The sequence below is a fragment of the Balaenoptera physalus genome (genome assembly GCF_965194825.1).
Source record: "Balaenoptera physalus genome assembly, chromosome: 2".
In the NCBI taxonomy this organism is placed as follows: domain Eukaryota; kingdom Metazoa; phylum Chordata; class Mammalia; order Artiodactyla; family Balaenopteridae; genus Balaenoptera; species Balaenoptera physalus.
The window spans coordinates 68,722,233-68,741,191 of NC_138883.1; the positions used below are offsets into that span (position 1 = coordinate 68,722,233).

At 35.3% G+C, this 18,959-nt stretch overlaps 1 protein-coding gene and 1 long non-coding RNA gene across 6 annotated transcripts in view; one reads left to right on the forward strand and one right to left on the reverse strand.

Annotated features, from left to right (window-relative positions):
- LOC309656174 overlaps positions 1-18,959 on the reverse strand; it is an 822,990-nt gene that overhangs the window by 667,460 nt on the left and 136,571 nt on the right. The window lies entirely within an intron of this gene.
- PRKD1 (protein kinase D1) overlaps positions 1-18,959 on the forward strand; it is a 466,527-nt gene that overhangs the window by 379,157 nt on the left and 68,411 nt on the right. For all 5 annotated transcript variants that reach the window (XM_082452100.1, XM_082452099.1, XM_082452098.1 and 2 more), the window contains 2 exons: positions 4,640-4,771; positions 6,399-6,559. In XM_082452100.1, the coding sequence (XP_082308226.1) occupies positions 4,640-4,771; positions 6,399-6,559 (293 nt within the window). The remainder of the gene's footprint in view (positions 1-4,639; positions 4,772-6,398; positions 6,560-18,959) is intronic.

An 18,959-nucleotide genomic window follows, 5' to 3' on the forward strand; every position in this document is an offset into this window, starting at 1 on the left:
CTTGACTTACATGAGCTGATCTAAGAAAGACACAAAAATGTCTTAATTTAAATGCTTGCTTTTAGAACTATCACCTCCAAATAGAAATTACAGAGTAGTGTTTGGGACTCAATATAACAAAAATATTTCTAATAATTTGAGATATTTACAAATACAGTAAACTGATTTGTGAATAGTTATCATTCCACTAATGAAAGCTCTCACGGAACAGAGGATTATTTATGTGTGTCTGTTATGTGTGTGTATGGATGAATGATAGGATGTTAAAGTGGATATGGTTTCTTATCCACAGAATACCTTCAAACTGATGAGTATGTGTATTTATGTGGGGAGAGTGACATTCAGAAGCTATTTTCAGTATTCCAGAGGTTAAGAAAAAAACAGATTTATCTACAACAAATCTTAACAGTTTTTAAAAGCTTCATAATGTTTTGCTTTGGGCCAGACTTATCAATTGAATGACACTGGTTATCATGTAGACACAAAACTCGAATTGGCTGTTATCGTTACCTTTGATTTTTGTAAAAATTTTAAAACCAGTTATTGTTACTAACTCCAATTTGTTTGGAGGGAGAAGGATTTCAAAAAATGGAGTATATGCAGAAAGCATGTTAAACGAGTTTTTGATCATGAACTGAATTAATTTCATTTTATACATTATTGCATGGACTTCTTTTCCTCAGTATTTTTTGCATCTCTGAGATAAGGATGCACCTTACAATAGTGGTGTGTTGTATTTAATTGCAGTGTTTTTTAAATCTTTGCTAGTAATTCATAAAATAAAGATGCAGCTTTATAATCCACAGAATTTTGATGCTCAGAGAATATGATGATTAGATTCAGAGTGGCTGAGAGAATTTGTATGGTTCAGCTATCAGGCTGTCTGAATCAAGATCCTGTGTTACGTAGGGCAGCTCCTTAATTTTGCTGAGACAGTTTTCTCATCTATAAAGTGGGGATAATAGTATCTACTTCATAGAGTCCTTGTGAAAAATTGAATGAGATGATACTTGAAATGTGTTAAGCTTTTCTTCTTCTTATACCTGTTCCAACTTGGCAATGCCAGGAAGAGTTAACACTTCTCCCAAATTGCCAAAATTACCAGTAGAAAAAAATTACTGAAAATCTTGGAAGATAGGATGTTATTTCATTTTATTATGCAAATATTTTTGACCTCCAGAGATTATTTATTTTGCTTTGGAAGCCTGATTTCTTCTGTACTGCTAACCAAACAGTTTATTCCATTTTGTGCAACAATTTATCATGAACCTTAAAAGAAGTACTGATTATCTTAGAGTTTTTGGCTCAATTACCTGTTTTAAATGCTCAGTGACTAAGGAAAGCATGTTATTTTCTCCTCTCCTGCACCGTGGAGTATAACAATAGACTGTGAACAAAGCAAATCAAAGATACACAGGTACCAGTATAAGGGGCCCATTGTGTTTAGTTTGTAGCCCTGTCATGTGGTTTTAATGTAGGTCACCTGATTGATTATGACATACTGACAGATAGCACATTGTTCTCTCTTGGAATCTCTAGACACTTTAGTATTTCTATTCTTATCTGTCCATTTTGCTTCCAAACCTTAAGTGAAATGGAATTACAGCATTCACTTTGTTTTCCTGTGCTAAGTGATTATCTCTGAAGTGCAATTTTGTGATTAGGCAAGATGGCATGCATACACTCAGCTAATGCTGATTTCCCCCAGGGTGCAGAAACAGGTAAATTCATAATGAATGGATGTTGTGCTTTGATTTCAAATGCATGTGAAACCTCACCACACTTGGTAGTTTTATTTTAAAAAATGTATTTAATTATTCTAAAATTAACAGGAGAATATTAAAATTGAACTTTAGAAAATGGCATTTAAACATAAGTCAAGGGTGCTAACTGCTTATGAATGTTAATCCCCTTCAAAAAGTGAAAAAACAAACGTACCTGACATAAACTGGATTTGGGGGGGGGGAATGTCATTGAAAATCTTCTTTTTAATTATTTATATTCTTTCTGATTAATTCAAAAAATATCTGAACACATCTAGGTATTAGTATTGTCAAATTCTAACATTCCTTATTTTGAAAACTACCTTAATTATTCAACTAAGTGCTATCATGGTATTGTCACCATTGTTTGGGTGACATTTGGCAGGGGTGGGAGATGGGGGGAGAGGCAGGGGAGAAGTTAGGAGTTAACGGTTGGCACAAAGTATTTTCTTTAACTATTTTCTTTGACGTTTTAAAAACAAATTTGTCCATGACTGTGAGAGACCAATTTTAAAGAAGATTTAGCATTTACAAAATTAGACACACTTTGACCAAATTATAAAAGTAGTTGATTGGAACCCAAACCATACCTTTTTACTGATTTACTTAGAATAAGCATTGACTGTAATATTGTGAAACTTGAAGTGAGAACATAATAATACAATTTCCCAATCTTATTTCAATTGAAATCCTTTTTGTAAGGAGCATTGACACTAATCAGAACTCCTTGTAGGCAATGCTAGAGCAACTTACTTGGCTGCACTTCTTTGATAAGCTCCTTCTTCCCACACTGTAATCTCTTAGTGTAGTGTCCGGTATACAGTAAGAGCTCAATAAATCTTAACCTTATTATTATTCTCATTATCTTTCCATTGAGTAAAACTAGTACCTTTAATAAGTTGATGGATGATTTCCAATAGTAAAGCATATTAATTTGGAATAAAGTACTTTTATTCAAGGTTCAAGGGAAGACTGACCCATTAAAAATTTTAATCTCTTTTTATGGTCCAGATATATGTCTGTGAACTATCAGTAATATCCTTTCTGGTTGAAGTGATTCACTTTCCTGCATGTTCTGTTGTCACTTGCCCTGAGGGATGTGATACCCTCAAAGTTGTCCTCATAATTTTGGACACCTATCTAGCAGAGATGAATCACCTACAGTTTCAGCGTTCACTCTGTCACACCTTGCATACTTACCAAGGTAAGCACTTCATAAGTATACTCCACAGGTGATTCGTTAGCCCATACCTGCTATCCAAGGCACCATCAGGAAAACTGCAGATGTTTATTTCCCTCACCATGGGGCTGTTGGATATAACTCTTTGGGCAGAGTTAGGAAAGGTAAGATGTAACCCTGGTATGATGAAAAGGACAGTGGATTGGGGACAAAACACTTGTGGGTTGTAGTCTTAGTTCTGTTTAGTAACTTAGGCCAAATTTTGTAGCTTCTGTGAACCTCAGAAGTTATTTTATAGTTATTGTGGAGTTTTTTGTTTGTCTTTATCTACCTTTCTGCTGGTCTGGTAGCCTCTGTAAAGATGTCTTACTTATCTTTACATCTTTGTCCCTGGAGTGGTGCCATTGACAGTATTGAAAAGGTGTTTAACAAACGTGTGTTGAAAAAGTAAGGCAAGAAGACAAACAGGAGGAAGAGAAGGGAAGGCAGAATAGAAGGATGTATTTAAGGCCTAAATTTTTCCCCAAATTCTCTTTGCATAAAACCTTATGAAATCAAGTGCATATGGTTCTATTCTAAGTTAATGGAAGTTTACACTTTAAGGGTTAGGAGAAGTCACCATGGGTCAGACCTTCTCTTTTTATGTATGGGAGACTGAGGCTCGTGATGATTAAGTGAGTTGTCAGCAGGGTAATGGCAAAGCCTCATCCAGTTCTCCTCACTCGTAGGTCAGCACTCCTTGAACTATTATGGGCAGCCTTCATATCGGGCTATATGTGTAAATAGATCCAGAAAGATATAGCCCTACACACTAGAATCTTGGGAAAAGGGGTGGTCTTTCACTTTCAATTCTCTGTACCTTTCTATTTCTTGATTTAAGCAACACCAAAAAACTGTGAACTATTTTTATAACATAATAAAAATATCATGTGGAAAAGTATAATTTTTAAAACATAATGAATTTCAATACTCTGTATGAATACCGTATGGGATAAATAACAATAAGCAATAACAAAAAGTACCCTATAGCATGAATATGATTTGCTAAAGTATATTTCTCAGAGTGGGCTGAAATTCACCAGTGTGTGTATTAAATCCCTCTGTTTGGCATATTGATGAAGAGGCTGCTTGTTATTTTTGGGTCAGGATTTAAATGCTTGGTTATATTGCCTAAGAGTTCAAACAACTGTATCTCCCCAAAAGAGGCTGCCCAGATTTCTTCCAGTTGGGCCCCACCCTTCTAATGTACTTCTTCAAGGTCATATTCAAGTACACTGTCTTCTGATCTGTCTAAATTCCATTCATCAAGTGTTTCCTTTCCATTAATATTTCTGAATACCTCTCTGGCTCATTTACGTAAGAGAAAAAGCAAAGTGTTTTAAAGCAACATCCCGTATTTATAGACTGAATTGAGTTATTCTTTCATTCATTCTTTGTTCTAGCGTTTTGGCTATTTTTGAAGTGGCCTGAGACCTTGATAAGCAGGAAGACAAGAAAGAGGTTCCTGTGCCACCACTTGTAAAGCTGTGGTTGAGAAGACTGGAGTGGAATGGCTAAAAGTCAAGCAGTGTTGCATCTTATCTTTACTGACTTTGCCCGGTTATACCCATACTTGCATGTTAATTATCTTGCGTACTAATTATCTACAGATGAGCGTATTTATTCAACTTATTTTTCAATGTTATTATTTCCACAGCCTCCGCCACCTTTGAAGACTTTCAGATTCGTCCCCACACTCTCTTTGTTCATTCGTACAGAGCTCCAGCTTTCTGTGATCACTGTGGAGAAATGCTATGGGGGCTAGTGCGTCAAGGCCTTAAATGTGAAGGTAAGGTATTCCTTCCCCAGCCAAGTGGAACGCGTGCTGGAGTTAGCTACTTATGTCGTGCCCTCTTCTGCAGTGCCTTCTTTCCTTCAGATACCTTCCAGGGATCTGGGTAGTGCGTGGATTCTGTTCGGTTCATTTCCTATCTTCAACATGTTAGCCCTGATCTGGGAAGCCAGATTCTCCTATCTTTTCCCCTATATCATGTGGATATGTTTCTCTCCCATAAGGTGTTGGTTATTTTGCTAACAGGCTAAACATATAATTTGCATCTTAAGCCAGAACTTGGAATAGTAGGCATTCAATAAATGTTTGCTGAAAGGAGCTGAGATTCAGGAGGTTAATCAAACCATCCAAGGTCACTCAGCTGTTGAGTGGCAGGCTGGAACATGTACCCAGTTTCTACACCAAGATCATAGTTTTATCATCCTCCATGGACAGAAATCCTTGCAGTGCATAATTCAGGTTTATAGAATACCATGATATAATCTTAAAAACGAACCAAATCATACCTTGCTCTTTTTTTTTTTTTTGCCTGTGTTGGGTCTTCGTTGCTGTGCGAGGGCTTTCTCTAGTTGTGGCAAGCGGGGGCCACTCTTCATCGCGGTGTGCGGGCCTCTCACCATCGCGGCCTCTCTTGTTGCGGAGCACAGGCTCCAGACGCGCAGGCTCAGTAGTTGTGGCGCACGAGCCCAGCTGCTCCAGCGGCATGTGGGATCTTCCCAGACCAGGGCTCAAACCCGTGTCCCCTGCATTGGCAGGCGGATTCTCAACCACTGCGCCACCAGGGAAGCCCCCTTGCTCTTTTTTGATGAAGGGTGGGGCGGGGAGGGATAGAGCTGTTTGAACTTTGACCAAAAACCCCAAGCTTTTATGATGAAATCCATAAATAAAATAACCCTAATTTCTGAATTTCTGTCTGTAAGAAGGGAAGTTCAGAGACAGTGATCTGGAAGCAAGTCTACCTGAAGTGTAGCTTTATGAAAATTTGTCTGGCCTGCTATGTGACACATGGGGAAATTCTGAACAGTAAGACTACGTGAGAGAAGTATGAACAGCAGAAATATTGAGAGGAAAAGGGTGCTTTCCTAATTATCTACCATGTGGAAACTAGCATGTGAAGTATGTTACATATTTTCTTAACAATTCTTCAAGGTAGTTATTATCCTCGTTTTACAGACCGAAAAACTGAGGTGAAGTAATTTGTCCAAGGCCATGTAGACAAACAAGTTGTGGAGCCATGATTCAAATCAGTGTAAGTCAAAAGTTGTGAAGCGTTACGATTAATTTTCCCTTGCAGTAGAACTTGAGGCAGCTAAAAATAGGTCATCTCACTGGAGTTTTATTGCTAGACCCCTCAAAGCCCAAGTCCCTTATGTTAGAAAACATTTTTTTAAATGATAACCAGGATAGTTGCTGGGCTCATCCAATAAAATCAGATGTCAAAACCCAGCTTATTGACAAATTGGGAAAATAAATCAGGAGACGCTCAAAAGAAAATGTCAATTTTCGAACAGCCTCAAGAAAAATGGAAGCAGTACTGTTTCTAAAAATTCATAATCTACAACTTATACTAAAGTAGCTTTTAATTTATAGTTGAACAAAAGTCATTTTTACTTTCTCCTTCCAGGATGTGGGCTGAATTACCACAAGAGATGTGCATTTAAAATCCCCAACAATTGCAGTGGCGTGAGGCGGAGAAGGCTCTCAAATGTTTCCCTTACCGGGCTCAGCACCGTCCGCACAGCATCTGCCGAGCTTTCCACCAGCGCCCCTGATGAGCCCCTTCTGGTATGGCCTCCTGTTTATCCATTTGCCCGTTTACATGAGAAATCTGTAGGACGATGTGGTAACAGTGGTAATCAATCCAAGACAGTGCCCTGGGAGAGAGGACACAGCCAGGGTGTTGATGACTGTGTTTCTTCAGGGCCTGTGCTGTAGATTGGTCAGTGCTTCAACAAATATCCAACAGCTTCGAGTTTGCTTTTATCTGTGAGCTTAGAGCAATTTTTAAATCTGTGAGGTTTCATCATGGTCATGGAGCCAGAGCGGCACAAACTAATGCGTGGATGTGACAAAACATAGTTTGTCAAAATTTGGAAACCAGAGATAAAAGATTTTCTTCTCTGACGATTATTAGAGTACTTCGTGGCATGGTTGACTGTTTATTCTGGGAGAAAATCTGAAATGCGCTCATATGAAAAGATGAAAGTCTTTAATTGTTTGGCATTAAAGGCATACATGCTGATGTCAAAGTGACACTGGCTGACAAATGCCATGGGAAAAATAGCATTTAATACTTTAGATATTTCCATTGGCTCTAAAATATATGTCTGTGGACATGGCTTAAATATTTTTCTTTAAGAAAGTTCAATTTTGATTTTCCAAACATTGAAAGCAAAGTAAAAATTGTGGCAATTATGTGCACTATTTAAAATAAGAACATTATTCTGAAATAAGCTAATTGTGTGAGCTTAAGTTTCCTATATTTACTCCCGCTGACAGTGGATATTACAAAAACTCTTTATAATCTAATAATTACAAAAATCAATTAAAGAGAAAAAATAAACATTATGAAACATTTAGGTTAGATAAATCCCTGGAGTGGAGAGAGGCAATGCATTTTGAAGCCATCTCTAAAAAGCTGTATTAATTACTCTATTGTTCAGAAAATATTTTATCGTGATCTTTAAATCACTTAAATTTTGTTACAACATAAGCCAGACATATAACTCAAGTGAATGCTTATTTTGATAAATAGGAAAAGTCCATACTCTGTGTTTCTGTGACTTTTTTGGGGGAGTTTGTTGTGTTTTCATGAAGTGAACCTGTAGGGGAAGTCAGGCACTAAATCCCACCAGTAACTAGAAGAATATATTATATTTTGGTGACTATTCAGAATGCATGTGTGGTTATATATTATTTTATAAAGTTGTATTAGTTAGAATTAATGATACTCTTACTGAAAGGTGCTTAAGTCAAAATCTATTTACTTTTTCAAATAACTCTCATATTATCTTTCCAACTCTGACATTTCTTGATTTCGTTTGAATTTTTGTAGGTAGTGATTTTATAAGTTAGCAGTTACTCTTGCTTTTAAGTACCATCTCTGAGAGTCATACTGTTTACAGAATAGACATTTTTAAACAAATTTAAGAAACAAAATTATATACTAATGTGTATTGTTTTCAGTTTCACCAGGAAAAGATTTTTAAAAGTTAGTTAACATCTCATAAGAAATCTAAAACTCTAAACTAAATTTATTCATCATTAGAATAGATTAGAATCTAGGTAATTAGTGCTAAAGATTCTTCTTTTAAAACTATCTCAGTTTTTAAAAAAGAATTAATAGGAATATATTTAATTAAGTTTGCCTGGAGAATTCAGACCAGACTTCCAAGGTGAGGTGTTACTTAAGCTGATCTTTACTGTGCTTTTTCATTTATCAGCGGTTTGATTTGCTATATTAGGCTAAGTGTTTGATCTCTTCAAAGTCATACAGGGTAATTTTAAAATGATGGCTTTTGTGCAAAGACTTCATAAGTCAATGGAAAGAGTTGCATGTATATAATCTGTTTTAATGTGTTTCTTAATATATGCTTGATGTATTTAAAATTAATTTTGTGTGAAATTTGAATACTAAAATTAAGAAAAAAAAACTATCTGTTTTTAATAATATATACATATATGCACATATGTATGTATACATACACGTGTGTGTGTATATATATATATCTACTTCCAAACATCACATATGTATCATTTAGATTTTATAAATATAAATGAAATTATTATATGCATGCATATTTATAAATGTGAATGTACAATTTATATATAAATTTAATTTAGGTTACTAAAGTCTTTAAGCAGGTTTTTGTGTTTTTCAACCAAATTATTTAATTGCTTTAATTGCTTTATATAATCAAATTACATAATTATTTAATTATTCAATTACTTGATTACAAGCTATATTGTACATCAGATGTTGAAATTCATTAGCACTATTGCTGAACGGAATTTTTTTGTAGTAGAATGCTTAAAAATGTTTTAAAAATACATTTTAAAAATCACATTTTAACTATATCTGCCAAGAATGCTTACAAAAGTTTGATCAAATCAGATATTTATGAGGTGAGAAAATATTGGGGCCACAGGATACTTTGAAAAATGTTATTATGAACTTTCATAACCTTATATAAAATGCCTTATGGGTAACCTTTAAATGAAAAATGCCTTTGGTAATAGTGTTGGTGACACATTGGCTCTCAAATGCATGTTTTACATTCATCATAGCACTTTTTGCCCCTGTGGGGTGCCTGTATGTCTCTCTTTGCATGTTCGGAGTGCAGCTAATATGTCTCTTTTCATCCCTGTGCAAAACATAAAAGGCCAGTAATTATAGTTTAAAGGTTATAGTGAATGCCTAGTCAAAGGTAACATTATGGTAATGATAGTAAAACCTTTTAGTCCGTATACAATAAACAATATTTTCCATTTCTGAAAAGGATGATGACCTATAAAAAGATGGCATTGCTAAGTAATGCCACTGGACCGCCCATGTTGCAAGTCTGCCATAAGTATAGATTTTCTCCCAAATGTAAGAAAATGATTTTTCTATTCAACACTTGATTGCCTATTTTGACTGGAAAATCACCATTTCACATATGGATTAAAATACTGGTAATTCTATTAATTTACCCATTTCTGGCAAATAAATTGAGTCATGGATTTCTATAATGCTGCTAACATAGAAAAAAAAGTATAACAACATAGATCTTACGACAAGCTTTGTCTGTCATCAACTTTGGCACTAAACTGTATCCATTATTCCAACCATGATGCAGTCCTTTTTTAAGAAAATCCAAAATGTAGGCAATTTATGGCATAAGAGCTCTGCAAGGGTGTGTGTCTTTTTCTACATCATCACCTATGTTAGAAGGAAACAAGAAAAACTCAGTAGGTACTTAAGGAGGACACACTAATATGTTGTTTCATTATGTATAAGTATACTTATTAAGATTATATCAGTTTTATAAACTTTTAGACAATTGCATAGGAGAAGTCAAGATTAAATGATCCTATAATATCTCTATTTATCATCTAGATGTTTTTAAAAATCATCTCATCTTTTTAAAAATTTACAGATGTTCTTGTGGTGTTTGGGAAAAGTTAAAGCCATTTGAAATCATGTTATACAAGGCTTAGTCTTAGGCAAAAAAGTTAATAATCTGTTCCAGAACTTCTGCTCCTAGCTATGAAGAAGCTTGTATCAGACCTACTCTCCCGTAAGGGACAATTATAAAAGCTGAATACAGTATAACAGAACATAACAAAACAATATTAAAAGGTACCTAAGAGCAACCAAGGCAATCAGGATTTGAGGGAAAAATGTCTCAGAAATAAGGAAATCACAGAGAGGTCAATGCACAGGACAGCCCCCAAACAAAGAAGCAGCTGGCTCAAAATATCAGTAGTGCTGAGTTTGAGAACGCCTGATGTAGAACAAAGCTGGAGAATTTCCAAACATATCATAAAGCCGTAGTTAAGACAATGTGGTATTACACAAGAACAGAAAATAAACCAATGAAACAGAATAGAAGGAGTCCAGAAACCGTGGGCATATACAGGCCAACTAAGTTATGACAACAGTACCACTGCTGTGAGAAAAGGATGGTTTTTTTCAACAAATATTTCTGGAACCGATGGGATATCTATATGGAAAATATGAATCTTGACCTTACCTTATACCATATACAAAATAAATCCTAGGTAGATTAGGAGCTTCTAGGAGATAACATAGAAGAGTATCTACAGTAACTTGGGTCATGAAAACCTTTTTCAAATAGGACTCAAATCACTGATGACAAAAGAAAAAAATTGATAAATTGGGCATCATTAAAATTAACAAATTATTTTCAGCAAAATATACCATTAAAAGGGTGGAAAAGCAAGTCACAGAATGGGAAAAGATACTTTCAATGTATATAATATGTATATATATCTTGTAGAAGAGTCATATCCAAATGTATAAAGAACACCTATAAAAGTTGAAAAGACAGACAACCTTATTTAAGATACAGGCAAAATACTTGAACGGCACTTTACAAAAGAAGACAGCCAATAAACATGAAAATGTATTTTACATCGTTATTTATCAGAGTCTAAATTTAAATCTACAATGAGATATCTCTACACCAGAATGTCTAATGTTGGGGAAAAAAAAACTGACGGTAACAAGTATTGGTGAAGATATTGAGCAACTAGAACTCACATACACTACTACTAGGAATATAAATTGGTTCAGCAGCTTTGGAAATCTGGTTGGCAGTTGTCTTCTAAAGCTGAACATATGCATATCATGCAACTCAGCAGTTTTACTCCTAGGTATATATTCACCAGAAATGTGTATAGACATGCATGGAAAGATATGTACCAGAATTTTAAAAAAATTTTAATTTTTAAAAATATGTACCAGAATTTCTAAAAAATTTTTAGACTTCACTTTTTTAAAGCAGTTTTAGGTCCACAGCAAAATTGAAAGGCAGGCACAGAGGTTTCCCATATACCCCTTGCCCCCCACACATGTATAGCCTCCCCCATTATCACCATCACTCACCAGAGTGGTACTTTTGCTAACACTGGTGAACATACGTTGACATACACATCATAATCACCCAGTCACATCATAACCAACCAAAGTCCATGGTTTGCTTTAGGGTTCACTCATGGTGTTGTACATTCTGTGGATTTGGACAAATGCATAATGACATGTATTCATCATTATGGTATCATGCAGAGTATTTTCACTGCTCTAAAAGTCCTCTTAGCTTCATCTATTCTTCCCTCCTCCCCTCCACCCAACCCCTACCAACTACTGATTATTTTTACTGTCTCTATAGTTTTGCCTTTTTCAGAATGTCATATAGTTGGAATCATACAGTATGTACCCTTTCCAGTTTGGCTTCTTTTACTTAGTAGGACATATTTAAGTTTCCTCCATGTCTTTTCATGGCTTGATGGCTCATTTCATTTTAGAATGGAATAACATTCTGTTGTCAAGATGTCCACAGTTTATTTATCCATTCACCTAACAAAGGACATCTTGGTTGCTTCCACGTTTTGCCAGTTATGAGTAAGGCTGCTGTAAGCATCCATGTATAGGTTTTGGTGTAAACATAAGTTTTCAGCTCTTTTGAGTAAGTATCAAGGAGTGCAATTGCTGGATCATATGATAAGATTATGTTTTGTCAGAACTGCCAAACTGTCTTCCAAAGTGGCTGCACCATTTTGCATTCCCACCAGCAATGAATGAGAGTTCCTGTCGTTGCACATCCTTGTCAGCATTTGATGTTGTCGTTATTTTGGATTTTGTGTTCAGATAGGTGTGTAGTGGTTTCTCATTGTTTTAGTTTGCATTTCCCTGATGACATATGATGTGAAACTTCTTTTCACATGCTTATTTGCCATCTGTATATCTTTTTTGGTAAGATGTTTGTTAAGGTTTTTGGCCCATTTGTAAATTGGATTGTTTGTTTTCTTATTGTGGAATGTTAAAAGGTCTTTGTATATAGATATATTATTTAATATTTATTTATTTATTTATTTTGGCTGCTCCTGGTCTTAGTTGCAGCATGCGGGATCTTTAGTTGCAGCAGGCGGACTTCTTAGTTGTGGCATGCAAACTCTTAGTTGCGGCATGTGAACTCTTAGTTGCAGCATACACGCAGGACCTAGTTCCCTGACCAGGGATCGATCCCAGGCCCCCTGCATTGGGAGCGTGGAATCTTACCCACTGGACCACCAGGGAAGTTCCAAGAGTTCTTTGTATATTTTGGATAACAATCTTTATTAGATGTGTCTTTTGCTAATATTTTGCAAATGTTTTCTCCCTGTCTGTGGCTTGTCTTTTAATTCTCTTAACATTGTCTTCTGCAGAGCAGAAGTTTTTAATTTTAATGAAATCCAGTTTATCATTTATTTCTTTCAAGGATCATGTCTTTGGTTATGTATTTTAAAAAGCACCACCATATCCAAGGTCACCTAGGTTTTCTCCTATGTTATCTTCTAGGATTTTTATAGTGTTGTGTTTTACGTTTAGGTCTATGATTCATGTAGAGTTAAATTTTTTAATTTAAATTAACTTAATTAACTTGCATTAATTTACTTTTTAATTTAAGTTAATTAAGTTAATTCATTGTAAGGTCTGTGTCTAGATTCATTTGTTTACATGTGAATCACCAGCACCATTTATTGAAGAGACCATCTTTGCTCCATTGTATTGCCTTTGCTCCTTTGTCAAAGGTGAGTTGACTGTATTTATGGGGGCCTATTTGGGGTCTCACTGTTTTGCTTCATTGATCTATTTGTCATTCTTATACCACACTGTTTTGATTATTATAGCTTTATAGTAAGTCTTGAAGTTGGGTAGCATCAGTCCTCTAAGTTTATTCTTCTTCAGTATCATGTTGGCTATTCTGGGTCTTTTGCCTCTCCATATAAACTATAAAATCACTTTGTTGATATCCATAAAATAATTTGCTGAGATTTTGATTGGGATTGCATTGAATCTATAGGTCAAATTGGGAAGAACTGACAAATTGATAACACTGAGTCTTCCTATCTGTGAACACGGTATATCTCTCTCCATTATTTTGCTCTTTTATGTCACTCATCAGAGTTTTGTAGTTTTCCTCACATAGATCTTATTCATATTTTGTTAGATTTATACCTAAGTATTTCACCTTGGTGGGGTGCCAGTGTGAATGGTATTGTTACAAGCATGTTTTTAACATTTTTATTCATTGTAGCTAAAAGCTAGAAACAAATAAATAGTGGTAGAGTCATATGATGGAATAGTATACAGCAATACAGCAATAGAATTGAGGAACTGTTGATTCATTCAGCAACATAAATGAATCTCACAAAATAATATTTAGGGAAAAAAAGCAGACACAAAAGATTATATGCCTGTGAATCCAGTGTATGAAGTTCTAATCCAGAAAAACTGATGTATGGTGAGAGACATCAGAATAATGGTTCCTCTTAGGTGCCCACTGAGAGAGGGAGCAAGAGAGAGCCTTTCTGGATGCTGGAAATATTCTGTATCTTGATCTGGGTAGAGGTTACATGCTTATATGCTCATGTAAAACCTCATCAAGATGTACACCTAGAATTTTCTGCACTTTATTCCATATAAATTATACCTCAATAAAAAGGTTTTAAAATGACAATAGCAAGTTATAAAGTCATTAGGTTTCTTCATCCCAAGTCATGTGATAAAAGAATGAAATGTTATATCAAAAAAGGTAATAATTAAATTTAATTCTGAGATTCCTATCAGTCAATTTAAAGAAAATGGGGTTACAGAAATTACATTATTCAGTAGCAGGAAACATAAATTCTTTGGGTGCTAAATGAAAGTAATATGCCACATCACCCTAATATATATAGTATTCATTTACATAATAAACATTTTCTACAGTAGTCTTCACCACAGATACACAACTGTGATTCATATGATCTTCTTTCAAGGGAAAAACAAAAATAAAAACAAAGCTCTAGTAAAATATTACAACCAACTACCAAAGGAGTAGGTGGCTCTCTTTTTCTTGGCGACCTATGGACATTTCTGGTGATTCTAATTTGATAGCAAGGGAGAAATACAGAGGTGTGTGTTTCCCAAACTTTTTTCTTTAAAATAATGGTGCTATAAAATATTATGCAAAAAATCCTTCTCCTAGTCAAATAAGATTGGGAAGTACTTCTCGGTCCATCCAAGTACTGGACATCACAATATTCATTAAATATAGTTATGGTTCTCAGAAGTCTTGCAATAATGAAATCAGTGTTCCTAAACTGACTCAACTATGGAATCCCTTTTTCTCAGGAAACCTAGGAATATCTAGTGGGAAAATAACATGCACTTTTAGAAATGGTAACTTAGAGGAATAAGTCAATTAATGCATGTTGCATAGACCATCTTCAAATATCGTGCAGTAAACCAGCACTAAGCCGGAATTGAATTCTGATGATAGCCCAGAGTAAAGGCATTCAGGGCTACAAACTGGAGGAAAATTCTGAGCTTTGGATATTAGGTATGTTGATGACAAGGATAATATCTTATTTTGGAAATTGAGGAAATTTGATTTCTTCTCGCAAAAGGAAAGCTTCGCCTCCTCTGTATGAAAATGTTCCATAAAAGTACTTTCAAACACGGTTATAATCTCTCCTCCAAAGTCATGTTTGGATCTGGCCAAATGAGCAGTTGTTGCCCCTGAATTCTGCTCATGCTTCATGTTAATCCAGAAGTCTAACTGGTATCACTGGGTAACAGTTAATCTTAGCAGAACCTCAATCTAAATGGATATCCCTTTCCAAAGTCTCTGACAAAATGGGTTAGCTGTAGATTGCAAATTAGGATGCAGGGACTGAGAGAACAAATAATAGGATTTTTCTCAAAGTGTAATGTTTATTCAACACTGGAAATATCATGGATTTCAAAACACCGTCATGCATTTTTGTTAAGAAAAAGAGTCAACTGTATTTTAGTTTTGATTTAATTTCTAGTTATCAGATAGAGCTACCCCACAAAGTTTGAGGGAACAGAGATGAAAAAGAACATATTCAGCATAAATTACCAGATGCATGTCTACTTAACCAAAATGTTCCTTAGATTTTTCATTGATACTCCTCCTCTTAAAAAAATTTATCATAACCTTTCTACTTTTGAATTATATTTCAACCTTAAATGAAATCAGACAGAAAACAATGATATGCAGTGAAGACTCTAAAATGAGCAAAGAATACACTGTAGACATATTTCTCTCATTAAAACTCTAACCCACTATTGGACTTTTCAGGTTTATAAAGCACTGACTGATACTGATTATTCATCAACTTATTCTTGCCTGCAGGCAGATAACTATGTCACATTTGATTACTTTGATGACCTTTTTCTTTCTTTTTCCATTGAGAGTATGAATTATTGTGAAGAAAATCTGATCTTTCACTTAAAGGTCAAAATGCTTCATTCTGACTCTAATTTATTTTCAAGAAGGTGAATGAACCGTCTTTCATCATTGACACTGTGACAAGTCGATATTTTCTTTACCTCTACCAACTCAAAACTGTAAACTGTGTTTTTGCAATCTTAGTGTCTGTAGTTCCATTGACATGTTAACATGTAGTTTCTAACCCAGATGTTTCTGTGCCACAAAGACTGATTAGTATCACATTTTGCTTTTTCTTGAAAATATATCTATTATTTGCTAATAATATTATTGAGTAACATGCATTGCTTTCCTCCAATAACACGGTTCTCTTGTCTTTTGCCTCCCCTTTTCTGCACCTTTGTCTGCTTTTTGCTCTTACGACTTCATGTTTCAGTCTCCTGTGAGTCCTGGCTTTGAGGTAGGTACTAACTCTGCCTAGGAATGTGCTTCACCATCTTTTGCAAGCCAACATTATAATATTAAATTAACATCAGACAGTCATCTGTATTGACTCTATGAGAATACTCAGGTCAGAATTTAGCTCAGAATCCCACCTGTTGAACTGCAGAAAGCCCATGGGTGGTGGTGGTGGTGGTTGTCTTTTCCTGGTGTTATTGTTTAAGTTTTCACAGTCTTCAATAAGACAAAGAGCAGTGCAGGCATTAGACCAATAGTTGGTTTATTAGATAAAATGTTGCCCTCAGATCACTTGATTCCATAACATTGGTGTCTTTTCTACAAAGCTGGGCAGGCCGGTTGAGAATAGAACAGAACACAGTGAGCACTCACTTTACCTGGTAGCATATTAACTGAAATGCCTGCATGCTGGAACTGTGTCCTGGTGCTAGGTACCACAGAACCGTGCCAAGTGAGGTCACCATCCTGATATCCACCAGTTTTGGTTGGCGCCGTAAGGCACAAAACAAGGACTGCCTGAAGAGGACGATAACTTTTCAAGAAAGGAGCTTTGAATCCTTGATGTATTATCACAGTCTATTTAATTATTTTTAAAAAGGATGGTACTACTGTATGTATTAAGGTCTCAATCCAAGAAGAAATTATATATGGAAAAACACACATTTCCTTCATAAAGGTTTTAAGTAAGACCCCCTCCAAAATTGGCCTTTTGTCTATCTTAAGCAATTAATAACCTAAACATGGAGAAGTCAAGCATTAAAGCAGGATATACAACAGTGCTCTTCTTGGGATAACTTGTTTTGACCAGTTGACTCGTTAATGTTTCGCTTTTCTTATTTCTGTACCTCTGGTGAGTTGAGAGTTGACATATTGTTATTTTCCTTCATGAGACTGTAAATTTCAAATACCATTATTAGTGTCCATTCTAAGATGGTATTGTTAAGGTAACTCTAACATAGGAAGCAAATGAAAACACAACCAGAACATGTTCTGGGTTAAAGAAAATTGACAAGTCAAGGTATCTTGATTCATAAGATGTAAAATGAAGAGATCTGCTTCAATAACAGTGAATTCCCATGCTTGAAAAATTATCCTAGTTCAAAATGTGATGTGCTTAGAAAAGTCTGGGGTGAATGCTAGGTCAGTATAATTTTTGATATTCTTGTAAATTTAAATTTTGTAATTTACAGTGCCGTCCAGACATAATTTTAGATGTGGACTAGTACCTTTCCCTTCAAATTATCCTTTGGGAATAAAGCCAAAAAAGGGCGGGAAGTGTTTTCCACTCCCCTCTCCTGCACTGAAATCGGAGCAGATGGTGTAAAAGAGGACTGAAGAGTAGTTTGCTTTTCTGTGGAAGTTGTACAACTTAAAGGCAGCCAGGCCTTCACGGGATAGCTCCTGAGGGAAACAAGATGCATTTTCTGCATAAGCTATTGTTCTTGAAGTTGTTTATAGCTGGTTTGTTGAAAAGGTAACAAACTTTTCTTCTTTTCTTTATGATGTCCTGGAAGATAATTATTCGTAAAATTTGACCAATATTTCAGAGAAATATTCTAGTGACAGTTTGTGAGTTGCAGAATTGTTTGAGAAACCTGGTCATGGCTCCATGTTCAGCATGTCCTAGTCAGAGTTAATATTTTCAGGTTTGTAACTCAAGGATGCAAAAGTATACAAGTGTAGATCAATCCTCTGCCCTCATGGACTTGCAGGAATGGACACTATGGAAACAAAGAGATGTGTTTTTGTAAAAGCTTTCTGGTATTACATTGCAATGATACATATTAATTTACTTAATCTCCCCTATTGATTAGATTGGTTCCTTTTTTTTAAGCAATGTGGAAATAGGCATCCTTGTCTGTATTTTTTGCACATTTGTAAACGTATTTGTAGGTTTCTCAGTAAGTATTTATCGAATGAATCCAGTAGGTTATATCCTTAGAAGCCAAGTAGACTAAAGAATATACACATTTTTTTTGCCAACTAGTTCTTCAAAAGGATGTAAAAGTTTAAATTTATGACTTCGTTGACTGCATTGTATGAGTTTCCATTTCCTCATAGTCTTCCCAACAATCGATTTTATCAGTATTTTGAAAGGTTTCTTTTTTCACAAATTTGATAGATAGGTAAAATAATTTCTATTCCTAAATATGATTTCTTTACTGGAGAAGAGAAACAACTTTTCATATATTTATTGGCCATTTGTATTTCACCTATTGTGAATTGCCTGTCTCTTTCTCTATTGAGTTGCTTATTGATTGCTTTGAATACATATATATATATTTTAAACTTTAAAAAAATTTTAACATCTTTATTGGAGTATAATTGCTTTACAATGTTGTGTTAGTTTCTGCTGTATAACAAAGTGAATCAGCTATATGTATACATATATCCCCATATCTCCTCCCTCTTGCATCTCCCTCCCACCCTCCCTATCCCATCCCTCTAGGTTGTCACAAAGCACAAAGCTGATCTCCCTGTGCCATGCAGCTGCTTCCCACTAGCTAGCTATTTTACATTTGGTAGTGTATATATGTCCGTGCCACTCTCTCACTTCGTCCCGGCTTACCCGTCCCACTCCCCGTGTCCTGAAGTCCGTTCTCTACATCTGTGTCTTTATTCCTGTCCTGCCCCTAGGTTCTTCAGAACTTTTTTTTTTTTTTTAGATTCCATATATATGTATTAGCATATGGTATTTGTTTTTCTCTTTCTGACTTACTTCACTCTGTATGACAGACTCTAGGTCCATCCATCTCACTGCAAATAACTCAGTTTCGTTTCTT